The 17,337-nt window shown below is 40.3% G+C and overlaps 1 protein-coding gene across 4 annotated transcripts in view; it reads right to left on the reverse strand.

Annotated features, from left to right (window-relative positions):
- Positions 1–17,337, reverse strand: part of scaper (S-phase cyclin A-associated protein in the ER) — a 92,956-nt gene that overhangs the window by 30,949 nt on the left and 44,670 nt on the right. For all 4 annotated transcript variants that reach the window (XM_083545863.1, XM_083545861.1, XM_083545864.1 and 1 more), the window contains 3 exons: positions 13,378–13,514; positions 7,331–7,396; positions 6,893–7,019 (listed from right to left, as the gene is read on the reverse strand). In XM_083545863.1, coding sequence (XP_083401989.1) covers positions 6,893–7,019; positions 7,331–7,396; positions 13,378–13,514 — 330 coding nt within the window. The remainder of the gene's footprint in view (positions 1–6,892; positions 7,020–7,330; positions 7,397–13,377; positions 13,515–17,337) is intronic.

Consider the following 17,337-nt stretch of genomic DNA (forward strand, 5'->3'; position numbering starts at 1 on the left):
AGATCCTCTTGGGCTTTAGCTGATGAAGGAAAGAACCATCTCAGAGGCTGGCAGTCTCACCAAGACCACAAAAGTGAAACCAAGCATATCCTCAGCCCAATAATAAATTACTGAACCTTTTTTGGTAAGGAAAAAAATATTTATATCCCATCTGCTGACCTCGCTGTAAAAATGGGCATTCATAGTAATTACGAGTAGATATCATAAACAAAGACCAAAATATATACATTTAGAAATAACACAGAAAATGATTTAGTTAGAGAACAGATACAAATTAAATCTAGCTATCAGACTGAAGAGGACATTAGCGAGAGATGAGACGATCGCTTCCACTTCTTAATGAGGTCAGAATTTCCTATGCTGTGTGACAGCATTTAGAGTCAGGCACTTCAGGCTGTTTTTGTTCAAGGGATAGCGAACCTGCCAACAAGCCTGAACATATTGAGCGTTGAACAGTGGAATCGCTTTGCAAAATTACACATAAGCTCTTCTCCTGTCAATCACAGCTGCCGCCAAAGAATAATTCCTGAAGATTTGGTGGCAAAAGAAGGCTGAACCCTGGCAGGGTTAAGAGATTGGAACAAGCAGGTTGTCAGGTACACCAAAGGCAGTGCATGCTGAACAGCAAAGGTGATTAAGAGGAGCTCAGCTTCGACTCCACCAGCCTCCAAAGGACTCTGCTGTCTTCCTCTCAATGCCTCGTCAACAGAGCCGAGAGCGGCAAGGGAGGCTTAAGCAGCCTTAGACTTAGACTCGCACATCAGCACAGGATCTTTTGGCCGGAGGCAAGGGAAGATCAGGCCTCGCCTGGTGGCCCATTTAAGAAACGCTTTATGGAGACAAGGGAGAGTTAAGACAAGACCTGTACAGTCCTGGTATCCACTTGAGGAGCACAGATCAGAGGAAGAGATCTGACTGCACCTACAGCTGGCTTAATGACAGATACCAGCATGCAGCACAGTGCATGTAATATAGACAGACACTGGTATAAGCAACCATAAAAGTATTTGTGCTAACAAGAAAATAAAGAGGTGTGTATTTGTATAAATATACATATTGCTAAGTGCAACATTTAGTATCACTTCATATCTAGCAGACGATCACCTGCTCGTGAGAACATGAGTATCACTATAATGTAAAGGAGGAAACAGTGTAGGGATCTAAGTTTGGTTACATCACTTCACAAATCCACAGACAGGATTCTGTTACTTCTGTAGTCAAAAGAAGCAGTTGTTCTGACTACACCAAAGCAGAAAAACCAAAATGTGTGCATTTGTGATGAGTGCCCAAGAGATTTTATCTGATACCACCCTGATTAATCATTATTTTTCATTACTTCATCAATTTCTTTTTTTGACAACTTTCATCATCTTGTTATACACACGTTTTAAAGCTGTTGCACCAACAAACTGGGGTAGAAAGAAATTCGAAAAGCCACGACACATTGAGCTGATGAGTGACGTCCAAATCCACTGCTGATTTCTGATTCTAGTCCTCACTCAGCCTTCCCTGGCAGACACTCCTACGACAGAATAATAGGATGAGAGGCTCCGGTTCTCAAAACACAGACCTCAGACAAAAGACCTGAAGACAGATGAGAGGGCAAAAGGGAAAAAAAAGGGGGGAGTAGAAGGAAGGGTACAAACCTGAATTATACTGCTTGAAAACCTTATCCAATTATTATCCTGGGTGTCCACTTTAGCCCAGGCTAATCAGAGGCCCAGACAGCTGCTCTATGCTCTGATCAGGACAGTAGTGCAGGGGTGGGGTGAGCATGAGGCTAAATAGCAGGTCGGGGTGGACGTGTCCGTTTGTTTCTATCCTTTAGGAAAAATTACTCTAATTAGTCTTTTTAAAGCCAAAAGGATAGGATGAGTTGCAAGCTGTCGTAACAACAGACTGATAACAACTGGCTGAGGACTAGTTCACTGAGTGGTCCACCAAGACTGCATCCTAGGCTTATCCGATATTGCTCAAGCACCAAGAGTAAACTTCATTTTTACAGTTCCGGCTCGTAACAAGAGCGCCGGCATACAGAGGCAACGTTTCGGGCCAAACAGAGATATGGAAACGCACGAAAGGGAATAAACAAAATCCTCAAGAGGCCCAAGTTAAAATCAGAGAAAATGGGAACGAGCAGAAAACCACAACAAGAGATCTGTAGCATTTTAATGTTTACATGGCTTAATGGAATGGAGCTAAGTATACAGTAAAGGATGATTTGTGACGGTTCATTTCGAACGAGAAACAGTTTGGAGTTTGGTTTATGTAAAAGAAAGGACTACCATTCATTAGTGACAACTGAGGCACAAAATCAAAGGGACCACAGAAACCACAGGGTGGTGTTTTTAAAGTAAAGAAAATCTCAAGCTGTTGTACAGTTTGGATTTTCCTGGTAAATTCAGGGTGAACATGAAACGAGTGTAGATATAATACTTTGGCATAATTAAGACTAGCAAACAAAACGAAAGCATTAATCTTGTAATTGAAGACGCAACTGATCCGATTTATATGTAATACACAAATTGGGGAATCCAAATTTTTGGATATTTTACTCTAATATAATTTAAAACATGCTATCCAAATGCATTTGTCATCAGAGTTTTTTGTTACTTACCACAACCTATACCTGAGGGGAAAACAAGAATTAACTAGAAACAAATACACATGCAATGCAGAGCCAAGTGGAACAAAAGAATTAGTCCAGGAATTAGAGCTGGAAAATTACCTAACTGAAGTTGCACAGTGAATGTCATCACTATGTCCAGTGTCTTTCTTTAGTGCTAATCCCTGTGTGGCTTTGCCCGTCATTCAAGCTGGATTCAAAGTGAAAGGGCTTCTAAACTACACTGCTCACGCACACACACGCGCACACACACACACACACACACACACACACACACACACACACACACACACACCTCAACCTACCCGACACTTCTAATCAAGGCTCTTTACAATTCGATTCAGTTAAACATGGGAATGAATTAGCTCAGGCGAAAAAAGGGAAAATGGGTTGGACTAAATGTGATTATTGCTCTACACATTCACATTTGTCTAATATACTCGTAGGAAAACCTCCCACTGGTGATTTTTCGCTCAGCTATTTGACAATATGCCTAGACCTAAATCTAGCATCAGTAGCTAAAACAATTCCAATCACATACAACACACACATCTAAAGTGGTGTTTCCCATTTTTGGTTTCCCTGTGGTGCATATTATAATGTTTGCCTGCTTCTACTTTTAGTCCGACATGGTTTTCTGGGACATACCATCATACAGTGGTGGAAAGTACACAAACCATGTACAGTAGTTGAGTTAAAGTAGAGATACATTAGTAAAAATATTACTCCAGTAAAAGTGCTCCCTTTAAACTTTTACTTGAGTAAAAGTACAAAAGTATTTGCCTTCAAATTAACTAATGTATGCAAAGTACTGTGATTTATTATGGCTATAATGTTCTTATTATTATTTTTGTCACAAGACTCTTACTTAATCAACTTAGATTATGTGAAATGTTACTCTCAGCACAACAATCTATTAATAGAATGTCAATGGGTCAAACACTGATTCGTATTTATTAAAATTATTATCAGCCCAAAACCTTCTTTTCAAAAACCTCCAAAAATAAATCCACTCAAATAAGGCTACAGGTGCTGTAGTTTCTTCAATTTCCTCTAAATGTTCTGCTTGCTGTTGAACTGATGCTGAACTGTATGATCGTGCTAAGCACCAAGCGACAAACAAAAGTAAAAAAAAAAAAAAAAAAAGCTCGACGCTTATTGGTGGCTTGCTGCGTACCTGACTAGTTATGCTTTTATCCACTCATAAATAAAAAAAAAAGGAACAGACTTTTATTTTTATTTTATTTTTTATTTATTTATTTTTTTAAATGTAGTTGAGTCAAAAGTAAGATATTTGATTTTGAAATGTAGTGAAATTAAAAGTCAGTTAAGTAGATACACAAAAAAGCTACTTAAGTACAGTAACAAATTACATTTACTTCGCTACAGTCATTAAGTTTTATCTGGAAAAAAAAAATAATTAATTAATTTAGAAAACACTCATTTAAAGTATTTGGCTCCTAGTGGACTTAGAGTGTGTGTCCAAGGTGTCTTACTAAAAACAATACTAACCATGTCAAAATCTATCAGCACCACACTTCCCTTTCAGAGCCACTTACCACTATATTGATGTGAAAGCTGCAGCATGTCCACACCCTTTAAGTCATCAACATTCTGTGAATAAGCCAACTTAAATCTGACCCTTTCTAATATGAGGTCTTCTACCGTGGGATTTATAGACAAAGAACAAGACACCCCCCCCCCACCTCTCAACAAACCTTTGCTATGTTTAGGGGCCCCTTGATCAGGTACGAAAAGCAACCAGTTGGTCACCAAACGAAACCAGTCCCTGACAGCTGGCAAATGAAAATGTAAATAGTGGCAGCCCACTGCCTCCAGCATGGTCCTGATAGTCCCTGAAGTGTCATAAATGTAGTATGTCTCTCCAAACCCTTTATTTGAAAGCAGTGACAAACATGTGCCGGCACTCCGTGTAAATACATGAGGTCATTCGACCAAGGTAAGCAGCTGTAAGGTAAAGCCAAAGAATAGAGGACTGTCCAGACCTTTCTTAAAACAACAACGACCAAAAAAAAAAAATTAACCCTTTTGGATCGGTCACTTGCCAGCGAGTCAAAATGAAACCTGGTTTGACACAAAATAAACCATTAGCGGGCTCAGAGGGAGAGGCAAGCAGGGGTCGGAGCCCATGGTCAAAGCTGAAGCAGTGCTGCGTTGGGTGGGTGTGGGGGTTGGGGGTGCAACGTCGGGTGTTGTTCAAGGAATTAGCTGAGAAAGTGAAGACTGAATCAGATACGGTGACTGTGTAAAAACAAATCTGTAGGTGAGTCTGTGACACGAGAGATGCTTGTTAGGTCAAATAATCTAAACGCTCCTGACTAAAATTGAGCAGCCGGAGTGGCTTGTGGGCAGACGCCTCATGCTGAAGGAGACATATTTATTTGACTTTGTCCAGGGATTAGAGGAGGAAGTGCCTAAGCAGCCTGGTTCACACACAAGCCCTGTGACGCGGCTTTGGGCACGGGCTGGTCTTGGCTAAAGGAATCCGTGCGGTTTGACAGACAGCTCAAATGAAGTCCAGATACAACACGGAGAGACTCCTTTCCCCATAAGAGCCCAAGGAAAATCTCGAAGAACTGACATTTCCACAAGCACTTCACTATTCCTGCTGACTTGGAAAAACAGCAACAGAGGGATCTTCAAAGGCAGGTCTCTGTGGAAAAGTCCACAACCAGTCGGTATGAGAGAGACCACAAGGCCTCTGGGATAGCATGAGAGAAAACACTTGAACTCAGGAGGGAATCTGCAGCCTTAAAAAGCGTCTAACAAAATAACACTGACAGTTATTTGGTTTGGAGAGGTCAAATAAAAAGTGTTTAATCAGATTAGATATGACTATTCTGGGCACAGTGTACAAAGTGGTGTCTGTACCTTACTACATTCAAATATGATGGTGAGCATGTACGTCTTGAACGGCACAGAAGTCTTTATAAGGCTTTAAAAGGCTCATTTCAACCCCAATGCAAATATAGAAAACATTAACAACTACACTCAGATTAATTTGACATTTAAACCCTTAAAAACAATAATTTTATATGAAACACTAAAACATTTCTAAGTAGAGTCAGTTAGGTCTTCTCCACCAGTTTTTTGCTCTCGACAAGACTCCACCTTCTCCTCCCATTAGCACGACTTTACCAGCCTGCTCTGCCACTTGCCCTCTCCCTGGAGGAATCCCTTCATCCATTACCATCTAGCATCCCCTCCCTATACCCAGTGCAGTGACACCATCAACATCCCATCCTCCCGCCCATACACACATCTAGGACTTTTACAGCGGGCCACTTGCTAGGATAGCTAATTTCCTTCCTTTGTACAAAAAAAACCAACAAAAACGGACGTCAGCCATCTACCCAACCCAGTATTGATCAACCAGTCATAAAGAACTGCAACAAATTTTGGCCTTTGGCTGACTACAGGACAAGAGGAAGTAATGCCTGTGCAAACAATGTACATCAATTGGGATGGGAATTGGAAAAAAAAAAATGTAAAGCAGCAAAACATGAATACTGTAAAGCGTTGTAAAGTTTTCTTGTACAGAATGCAGGTTGCTCATGGAAAAAAATGCAAGGTGCCATTATCACTGTGGGGAACAGATCCCCCAGCCAAAACATACACTTTTAAAGGCTCTGTTGCAGTTTCCTTTTCTTTCCCTCCGTTTGGGTTAAATATTTAGGTCGACAAAAGCGGCAGGTTATTGCACGTACCGGCGATGTGCACCAGCAAGGCCTGCGAAGTCAGACGGAAGACTGGAAAACATGCTTGGCTGCTTAACAAATGGGTAGCTGCTCGATTAATAACATCTGCTGCAATGAAAACATGCAACTAATCTGGCCCTCGTTACCTCGTTCAAATAACCAAGGGCAAAGAGCTGGGGAAAGAACGTGATACTCGGTGCAGACTGTGAGACAGGGAGGATTTCAGCCAAAGCTGTGTGGTTTAGGAGAGTCTGCACACAGAGTAGCCAGGAGGGCTTATCTCCCTCTCAAATCCTTGCACACAGGCAGGCACGCACAAACACACAATGTGAACCAACTATAGGGCAAAATTCTGTGACAAACTGTGATCATACGGAAACCTACGATGCAACAGAACTCTTCACTTTATACATAATAGCCTGAGGAAGAGGGCCAATAGTCAGAGAGGAAGTTAAGAACAGCAGCACAGTCAGCATTATCTATTGTTTATCTATTGTTCAAAACGATATTTCATGGGCAGTTGTGTTTACTAATCCAAATACGGTACCTGTTTTTCCAGAATGCGCGAGATCTCACCCAGGGTTCTGTCCAAACCAGACACTTTGTTGTTGGCCCACTGGCCACTGTCCTGCCCCTGCAGCTGCTTTCCCAAGTCCTTCACCAGTCGCTGAAGTCTACACACACACGCACACACACACACACACACACACACACACACACACACACACAAAAAGGCCATAACCTCATAAATCCGGAATGGGACACTTCAGAAAAGAAAAAAAAACAAGTGTGCCTGGTCTACCACATTTATTACAGAATTTTATACAAACACTCTTGACTGATGCAAGACTTTGGTAGGTGTTAAGTGTGTGTAGGGTGTGAAGGGCTTAAAAGACAACATTTCAGAGATAGGAGCAAGCCAAATACTTGTAGATACAGCTCAGGTGTGGGTGTACATTCATTATAACCAGAGCTGGCAGCTTACTTGGCCTTGTAAGGAGAATCTGGAATCTGCATCTTCGCCTCCATGGATGTCTCATACTCCTTAGCTCTGAAAAGGAAAAAGATGAACAGTCCATCAGAGAGAGAGAGAGACAGAGAGCAAGGAAGAGAGCGAGAGAGACAGAGACAGAGAGAGCATGCACAAGGGAGAAGGCGAGAGAGAGAGAGAGAGAGAGAGAGAGAGAGAGAGAGAGAGAGAGAGAGAGAGAGAGAGAGAGAGAGATCTCCTACACATGTCAGCCTGAGGACATGAGGTGATAAGAGGACAGGGAGAACAAAGAAAAGATCAGCAGGTCAATCTGTGTCTCAAACTGTTTATTTAGCCTGTCAGCTGCTTTTAGAAGTTCTATAAAAAGAAAATCGAATGTCACATACAAACAAGTAAAATGTTTACTTGGACAAAAAACATTCAGACAAATGTTATACTCAAATCAAACTATGAGAAGACAAACAAGTTCCTTTTACATATCTAGTTTTAAATGCAAATGATGTTTAAGTCTGAGGGGAGCAGCAAACAACCATGGAAGCTGTGCTGTGGTCTGCCAGCAAGACAGATTCCTGTCCATCCTACATCTCGCCGATAAGACTGATCGATCAGTTCCTGACAAACCACCTGAGGGAGAGATGACCTGCGGCTGATAAACTCTGGCACTTTCCGGAAGACCGAACTGAACGATGAATGTTCCCAGAAAGCCAGGGCCACGTCTATCTTTAATATCGCCATTTTAAAGACTGCTTTTCCAGACAAAGTCTAAGACTAGCAGCAGATTAAAAAGCATTTCTGTTGGGGCTGCCAATGTAATTTAATCCCAAAACAGCCCTCATCTGTCAGCCGATCGAGGCTTAAATTTAAATACCCATCAATAAAGTTGAGTTCAAATGCTCCGAGAGGTGTACTGACAATTTTCACTTTACTGCATGCCAAACGTGAGTCAGGCTTAGCGTGATTAATTAATGATAAGTTGATGGTTTAATTAGTGACCAGGGTGACCAGCGGCAAGTTGAAAGAAGTAAAGGGGGGGGAAAAAAAATCCGAATTAAATGTCTTCTGCAGATGTCGGATTAAACAGTTATATTCTTGATCTTTAAGAGGAGAATAAATCAGTCTGTACACTATAAACTTGAATTTGATAACACACCACAAGAGGACAGGAATGCTGCAGGAAAAAAGCCACAGAGCCCTACGTAGCACTTAATATAACCCCTCAATATGATGTCAGGGTTCAATTTTTTAGTCTCTAATTTATTTTTTTTTTTTAAGAATACAAAAAAAAAAGCAGAAGAATAAAATAGCTTTTTAAAAGAGGTAGGTCCAGTTTATAGTCTACACCATGGGTCCTCAAACTACAGCCAACCTCCACATTTGGAACGGCCCTCCGAACAACGGCAGACATATTTTGAAAATTGTATACATGTATAACTTTTATCAAATCTGTATTTGATAATAAAGGTTGGCTTTCGAACTAAAATGTCCCTGACTTATTAACGTAGCCTAATTATTTGTTAGATTCACCCACCAACCAACAAAATGGTGCATTCAACATAATGCAAATGTTTTAATTTCAACAGCAATGAATATGAAAAAAATTTAATTATGATAGTAGTAATGCTATTTTAAAAGGCTAGATATCTAAAACTAATGCTTACATGTTTGTACTGTACAATGCATAACAAAATAAATTAATCTAGCATTAGGAGGAACAATAAATACATTTAAAATCATCATAAAATCTCCACAATAATACTGGTAGTCACTCCGGCCTATGAATTTTCTGACACGCTTTCCTACACGCTTAACCAACCGCTCCCCAAAATTAAAGAAAGGAAAAACTATTTTGCCCTGGCCTACACCAATGTTACATAAAAAGAGTTATTACAAATTACACGGTATATTTGATACATTTCTGAAGTAAAAAAACGAAAGCCAAAGTATCCAAAGGCTATCTAAATTCGCGAGGATCTAATCCAGACACTGGTTACACAGACCACCCTCTCTGTACAGCGAAAAAAATAAAGCCTAATGCTACGGTGCATTATTTACCGCAACCTCCGAGAGACCGGCATAAAGAATGCTGCGAAACATTCAGGGAAGGCTTGAACTATACCTGGCCTCTTCATCATCCTCCGAATTACAATATTCATCTCTGACAGCTTTATACCCGTGCAGGTTAAACGGGGTGCAATGGCCGGGCCATCAATCAGTGCCGGCAGCAGGCCCTGTTAAATGGGCGAGGGAGTTATAAATATTAGTAATCAGAATTAAAGGGGGGTGAAGCTACACGTAGACAATGCAGAACTAATAATCAATTCATCACGATCTGCCCCAACATTCACCTCCACCCATGCTGGATTGAGACAGTCGCTCGCCTACACTGGGCCATAAAAATGTTCACGTGTCCAGATGGATAAAAAAAAACAAATACATTTTATCTGTTTAAAAGAGGTGCAATGAGAATGCGGGGGTTTGGCACTACCGGTAACAGAGGATTTGGCCAGGTGCTGCAGCAGTATTTTAATGTTGAGGCTTTCAATCATGAAACTTCACTGCTGACGGATAAGGAATTAGAACTGGAGCTGTGGAAAATGTACAAAAAGGAACAAACTGGGACCCATCTATAAATTCTACAAATGCACATGAGGACACGAATGTAATCTAGATGGCGGAGTCATAAAACATAGTTCAGGTGCAGCCTTCGTTATATAAAATATGTCGCGGGGGAAAGAAGGGAGTTTTTTTTTTTTTTTTTTTTTCGCTGTGCCTTTGTCGACTTCTGTATGTCCACATCACATGCTTGACGCCTCTTTCCTTGCCAGAGGAGATTTTTTGGTAAACTTCATGAGAGTGGTTTGCATTAAACAGGGGGCCCTTTGTATGCGGTCCTGTACACTGAGCACTCTGTTTTCAAACCTAGGGAAAAGACAACCTAGACACTGAGCCAAACATCACATGCAAGAAAGAGACAATAGCTACATCCATGTTTATATGAGAAAGAAAACACACAACGGTACATCTGAAAAATATACAAAGTTCTTAGTTTAAAAAACTAAAAAACAAAAAACACGACTGTCCACAGTTCAACTGTGGCCAGGACTAAAAGAACTTAACAATGACAATAGGGGACAGGGCAACCTGGGAGGCCTGTCAAAAGCCCTCTTGCCTTTTCCAAACACCACCCTGTGCACCTATAAAATGCCTCATTTCCACCCAGCAGTGGAGCCGCTAACCCCGCCGTGCCGGGACCAAAGGCGGCAGTGATTTATGATCGCAAGTGCCTGTTCTCTCTCAGCTTTGGCGCTCCAGAGCTCAGGCAGCGAGTGACAGCGAGCAGAGGGGGCTCAGGCCTGTCACTTTCTCAACTCCAGCCCTGCAGAGTGCCACTCACCAGCCTGGGCTGCTAAGATATTAATGATCAAGCCCAGCCTGACCATGTTTACCGTGTAAAAGCCATCCCTCAGGAGCTTGTTAAGCAACTTTAACTGGAAACCTGTTCTAATTTATTTATTCGAAGATAAAATAATTGTGGCAGTGACTAAAAATCATCATAAGCTTTATTTAAAATCTTGCTAAAGTATCAACCGAGCTGAAAAAACATGACAATCTACTCATGAGGCTGGTTAGCTCAGGCCTTTTAAGTACCGGCAGGGTGTAATCGCAAATTGTTCCTTAACTGTATGATGAACTAACCACACATCATCTGTGGATGTATGCTGCTTCAGATCCTTCTCTCTCTTCATTTAATCCCAGACAGACTCAATAAGGTTGAGATCAGGGCTTTGTTGGGGCCAAATCATCACTTCCAGGACTCCTCGTTCTTCTTAATGCTAAAGACAGGGCTGATTAATATTGGCTATATTCTTAAGGTCGTTGTCCTGCTGCAGAATAAATTTGGAGGCAATCAGATGCCTCCCTGATGGTATTGCATAAAGGATAACTATCCGACTGTATTTCTCAGCATTGAGGACATTATTAATCCTGACCAAATCTCCAACTAACAAAAATGCAACACAAAACTTGCAAGGAACCTCCACTTGTTTTAGTTTGAAATTATCCCAAAATTTGAAAACGTTGTCGTTTTCTTTCGCCTAAATCTTTAAAAGCCTGCAAAAAAAAAAATCCTAATTCCGAAAAAATTTTCTTGCAATTCCGACTTTTTCGGGAATCGTGTATTTCTCGTGAACAGCCAAAATTTCTGGTGCATCCACCGGTAACCATGTTGTGGGCCTGAAGTTTGAAGCTGTTGATGTATGAACAAAGCTGCTCTGCTTCATCTGTCTTGTTCCGTCTCCTCCAGAGCTGATTATTGGACAGCGTTCTCTCCAGGGATCAGAGGCTCAGTTAGATATCTTGCACGCTGACTTCAACTCATTCATTTACAAATGTTCCTATACAAAGCAACCTGAATGCTTTTAACAAAAATCTAAGCAAAGCAAACCCTGCGAACAAACGGAGAAAATATCAAGACGAGCTGCTCTCACGAAACTATAAATTACCTGATAAAGGTTTTGAAATTGCATCTTGAAAAGAGAGTGTTAGGTGCGTAGAGCTGTGCCAGGATGCACAGTCATTAAAAATGAGCATGAGGTGCTGTAAATTGCACAGGAACTGTATTTCATGTTTATGGAGCTGTGTTGCAAGCATGTGAACGCTTCAGTTCAGCGTGTATTGACCGCTGTATGAGCACTGTATATGTACCCATATTGTATGTTTACATATAGGGGAGGCTGAAGCTTGGTGGTTAAGGCACTGGACTTTGGTGAAAAAGGTTGCAAGTTTCCCAGCCATACCAAGCGGCCACTCCTGGGACCCGTGAGCAAGGCCCTTAACCCCTGCTCAACTGTATAAATTAGATCAGTCGCTCAGCCAAAATAACAAACGTAAATACGTGCTTGAAAGGGAAGGTGCACGTCACTGCAATTTAGGCTCATTTATAATAACCACACTCGGTGATAACCAAAAAACTCAATGCAAGTTTATTGCTCGTGGTGAACAGCGTAATGCAAAACGTCCCATGAAGCCCAGCTCGGCATCGAATCAGTAGGTTGCTAAGTTTTGTATAAGCACCAGGGGAAAATTGGTATCAACAAAAAAGAAAAAACATGTACTTAATCGGAGCCAGAGAAGTGCCGTCGATGTAGTTAAAACTACGCTAGCATAGAATTTGCAGTAGTTTAACTTCAAACTAAAGGCTATTTATTTTCAAACTAGGCTACAACAGAGCTTACATTTTTTTGCTGCTTATTCAATACAATACAACCCAATATAGCTGCTCATAGAGGTGTATGGGGAGGACAATAGAGAATTAAAGACTGAGCTCAGCCTGGCTAGTCACACCCACAACAGCTTAATCTCTCCTGACTCCTCTTTACAACACCATGAAAAATTACTGTATGTGTCTCAACTCTCTATCTGTCTCCCTCTTGTCACAGTAAAACACAACCACACACTACGGTTGTGACAAGGAGCAAAATTTATTGCGCCTAGGTCTAGGATTTGACACTGAGGCACGCTGCCTCCTATTTGTTGATTACTATTGATTTTCTTTGATACTTCATTTAAAAATCAATAGAGAGGAGAAAGAAAAACAGGCATGGTTTACACATACTTTAACATACCATTGTACACCAGAGGAGGCTTCAGTTTTGGCAGCGCTGTGGCAACCAATTAGGAGAAAAGCTCTTAACAGGTGAAAGCGAACAAACCTTCCAGATCGATTCTCACTTTTTCCTTCCCAATCACACAAAGTGGCCATAAATTAAGCTCATCAGTGTTGCTCTGCAGACAGCCAAGATGCACAGTGCCTCTGTTCTCCATCTCCTTGTCACTCATAAAGCTCTCGCACATATGCAATACTGTCCTTTAGTCATATGAGTGACTGTCACGCATGAGAGAAACAGCGAAAAGAGAGTAAAAGAAGAGACAGGAGGAGGGAAAGACAGAGGAAGGGAGGGGCAGAGGGAGAGGAGAGAAACAGAGAGAAAAAGAGATGAAGACACAAGCCAGAATAGACTAGGGGGGGGGAGGACGATCACCTTGAGTTCATCCGTGCACGGAGTTTCTTTGCCTTTTTCCGAGCTTTCTGTCTCTCCTCTCCATCGTGGTTCGTCTCAGGAGACACGCTGGTGTCTGTCACGATGTCTACAATGTACTTCTTTAAAGAAAGGTGCTCCTATGGTGAAAGCAAATCGACAGGGATTCATAAAATGAGAGCACACAATAGAAATTATACTACATATTTCTGTAACTACCCACCCACAGAACCCAAAACAGTCACACTGTGTTAGGAAGTAGAATCAAAAGCTTTTGTATTATAGTAAAAAGACATATGAGGTGGCATCAAAATGTTTTAAATCTAATGGTTCTCACTGGTGCTATACTGACCAGGTGCATTACCACATTCAGCATTTCATCAGGAACAGCAAGTTAGAACAAAGAGCAAACGTGAAATTCTGCCACGAAACGTTCGACATGACATCCGTTTGCTATACGAGTCGTTCTCGTAAGTCGTTCACAGGAGATTTGTCTCCTGTGGACTTCGCCCTCTTCCCGACGCCCTCCTCCCGAGGATGAAGATCCAGCTCAAAAGGTGGTTTTGACAAGATTGAGGAATCAAGTGCGAATCACAGAAGGTGCATGACATGCTTAAAAAAAAGAAGACTTCCAGGATGTAATCCAGAAGTGGCAGGAGCACTGTATTGCTGTGCAAGGGAACTATTTTGAACGTGATAGTGTGTAAACACAGAGCTAGTCTTGAAACCTTTTGATACCAATTACATAACTATAACCCTAATAGTATTTAGGGTTAGCATCATTTCAAAGTAATTATACAATTGCGGTGCAGCCCACTTCAAAAACTATATATGTAGAGGAGCAAACACGAACACTGTGGGAATCCTGATTCTGTTTATCCAACATATCAAAACCCATTCTGTTCCGCATCAATCGCCCAGAGTCTTCTTGGCGGTGTGGAGTGAAAGACTATGTTCTGAGGGAATGCTCTGTTTAACTGGGGAAGTGCTGACAGGAAATTTTTAACAGTTATTGGATACCAGCTTTGTCCCTCAGGTGTGGAAGGTAACAGTGTGACACCAAAGAAACCCCACGCTAAGATCTGGAAACGATTTCAGACTTATGCTGTGAAAATGCATGGAGAGAGTTGCCTGTAGCAAATTTATCATGAAAATGCTTATGGAGAGAGAAGGAGGAACATATGAGCCTACAAGACAATTCTTTACCAGCTGTTCATTTTACACTTGAATGTTACTTTAGTGTGTACTGTATATACATAGGTTATATACGTTTTAAAATCTGATAAAGGTGTGTATCTTTACACTGTACATACTTACTCTGTGCACAATCAGACAAACAGTTTTAAGCCATTTTATACCAGTGAATAAACTCACTTACTGGTGTTTGGGAAACTCTTAATGAGGTTCAACATCTGAGAAGTCAGGATGGTGTTCTGCTGTCACAGGACATCATTCACTGACTCCTTTTAGCAATAGGTACTACAGTGTAAGGCACAAATTTGCTGCTATTTGACTGCTTATCTTCTGCTTTTATGTCTGACTGAAATTTCTATTTTAATTTTTTTTTGCTGTACCTTTGCTTTAGATGAAAATGCGATTAGTTGATATGATACGAAAGCCATTCAAGAACCTACAAAACTTCAACACTTAACATAATGCTATTGAAGGAAAAAAAAAAAAAAAGACAACAATCATCACAAGCAGTGATCTAAAGGGGTCCAAGCAGCCTCCACAAATAGTGGCCCTAGTTGCCAGTTCTTGCCAAGTTGTAAAGAAAACCAAAAACCAAAATAGACCACAGATAAACATATTATTCAAGCCTCAGGAGAACAACTTCTAAACCCAACCTGTGGGGAAAAAAAATGCTGAAAGCTAACCGAGTTATGGCATCCACGTTATTAATCAAGTCTTTATCAAAAATCAAAAAAATTTTTTTACTTAACCCTGTCACCCCATTAACAACAAATTATACTCCCACCTTTCTAGAAATGATTCACATGTAGAGTCCATATTGTTTGAAATGTATTTATCAAAACCAAAGTATAAAATTATAAGCAAGCCAGAGAATCAGAGAGGGGGGAAAGAATGTCGTATTTAACACTAATGGTGCTTGAGAAATGTTGCGAAACATAATTCTGTGCAACAGAGCTACTATCAGCGCCACCAACAGGCTGATCAGGTACCTGAGTTGTGGGAGGGAGTGTTAACCAAAAGTATATTTTATATATATATATATATATATATATATATATATATATATATATATATATATATATATATATATATATATATATATATATATATATATATATAGATACATACATACATACATACACACACACACACACACACACACACCATTTGGCAGATACCCTATATCTAGAAAGTTCTAGATGTAAAGGTAAGCTATATCACTCAAATCGCAGGTATTATGAGTCGGGTACCGTGCACAGTAATTACTTGTTTATCTTCCCCCTTGCTTGCGATGTGAAGGCAATGGAAATGCTGAAAGAGAGGTATAACTTCCCATCTAGACACCACTGGGTCTACTCGGATAATGCTGATACGTCCATGGGAAGAAAGACCTATGTAACTCAATTTAAATGACGCATGTGCCAGAATGCAATTATCCAATTATCCTGTCATCCAGCACCTCAGAGACTGGACAGAGAGAGATGGGTGGGGAGGATTGAGAAGGGTTTGCATTCAGAGCCTCTACCCAGCCATTCCGAAGCCAGTTTTAGTGCAGGGACACAATGTTGGCTCTTATCGCACGGGTGAAATATGGGAAAGATGTTGGCATGTCAGACTTCTGAAATCTGCAAGTCAGTGCAGTGATCTCTTTTTTAAAGCCCAGTGGGGAAAAATCTTTTGACAGAATAAACTGCTCAATATGTGCAGTAACATGTCACACAGGGTCACTTATTCTCTATGAATGAATTTCTTGTGTATGTGTGTGTAATTGGGTGACAGACAAATACTGATCATTAACTGTCCATAACTACATTCTGGAAATAGAATGTATATAGACTAAGTAAGTCTTAGGATCTATGATCATCACCTTTTCCAAAGCACAGCAAATAGAGAGATCATCGAACAATTGCTCTTAATTGTACATAGTACAAGCTCTACTTTATAACGACAGGTAAAAATATGATAAACACTTAACCGGTCTGAACGTAAATGTAAACAAGCGTAAAAAATGAAGTAGTAACAAACATATCAAACAGATATAAAAAATAAAAACTGTGTGTAACCCGGATAGATTTATTTCATGGAAGAAAAGTAAAAGCAAAAGCACTGCTAATATAAAACAATTTTTAATTCACTTTTTTATTCACAAATTCTTCTATTATACCACAGTGCTTTTGAATTCACAAAAAGTTATTGGGCAGAAGTTGTTAAGGAAACAGCAGCTCTGACATTTGTGCTGTCATGTTTATATGTATGCTCTCATTCTAATGTGTCTACAGGGAACTGTATAGCAGATACTACACGATGTAAGCTCATAATAATAATAATAATAATAATAATAATAATAAAAATATACTATATATATACACATGTATACAGCTACTTCTGGTTTAATGCTAACTGCATCTTATTGGCTCTATACTATGTACAATGACATGATCAAGCCTAACCTAAAATAGATTTAAAAAATTTGTTATTTCACAAAAGAATATATACATATACACACACATATATACTGTATATATAACAAATAAAATCATATGGTGTAGCATTCTGTATGTTGGTGTTTATTGGACCCTGTCAGTGTTTTTGTAACGGTCAGTTACACCATGCAAAGTCTTCAGGACAGAGCAGTATGTTCATTGCCGTTTCTCAGTAACAAGCTGAAGAGTCTGGTGAGGAAGTAACTGTTTATAGCTGCTCTAACTGAAGCGATAATTTGCAGCATGGATTTTTCACAATGGCTAAAAGTATGTGTAGTGCTCATAT

The sequence above is a fragment of the Silurus aristotelis genome (assembly GCF_946808225.1).
Source record: "Silurus aristotelis genome assembly, chromosome: 7".
Lineage (NCBI taxonomy): Eukaryota > Metazoa > Chordata > Actinopteri > Siluriformes > Siluridae > Silurus > Silurus aristotelis.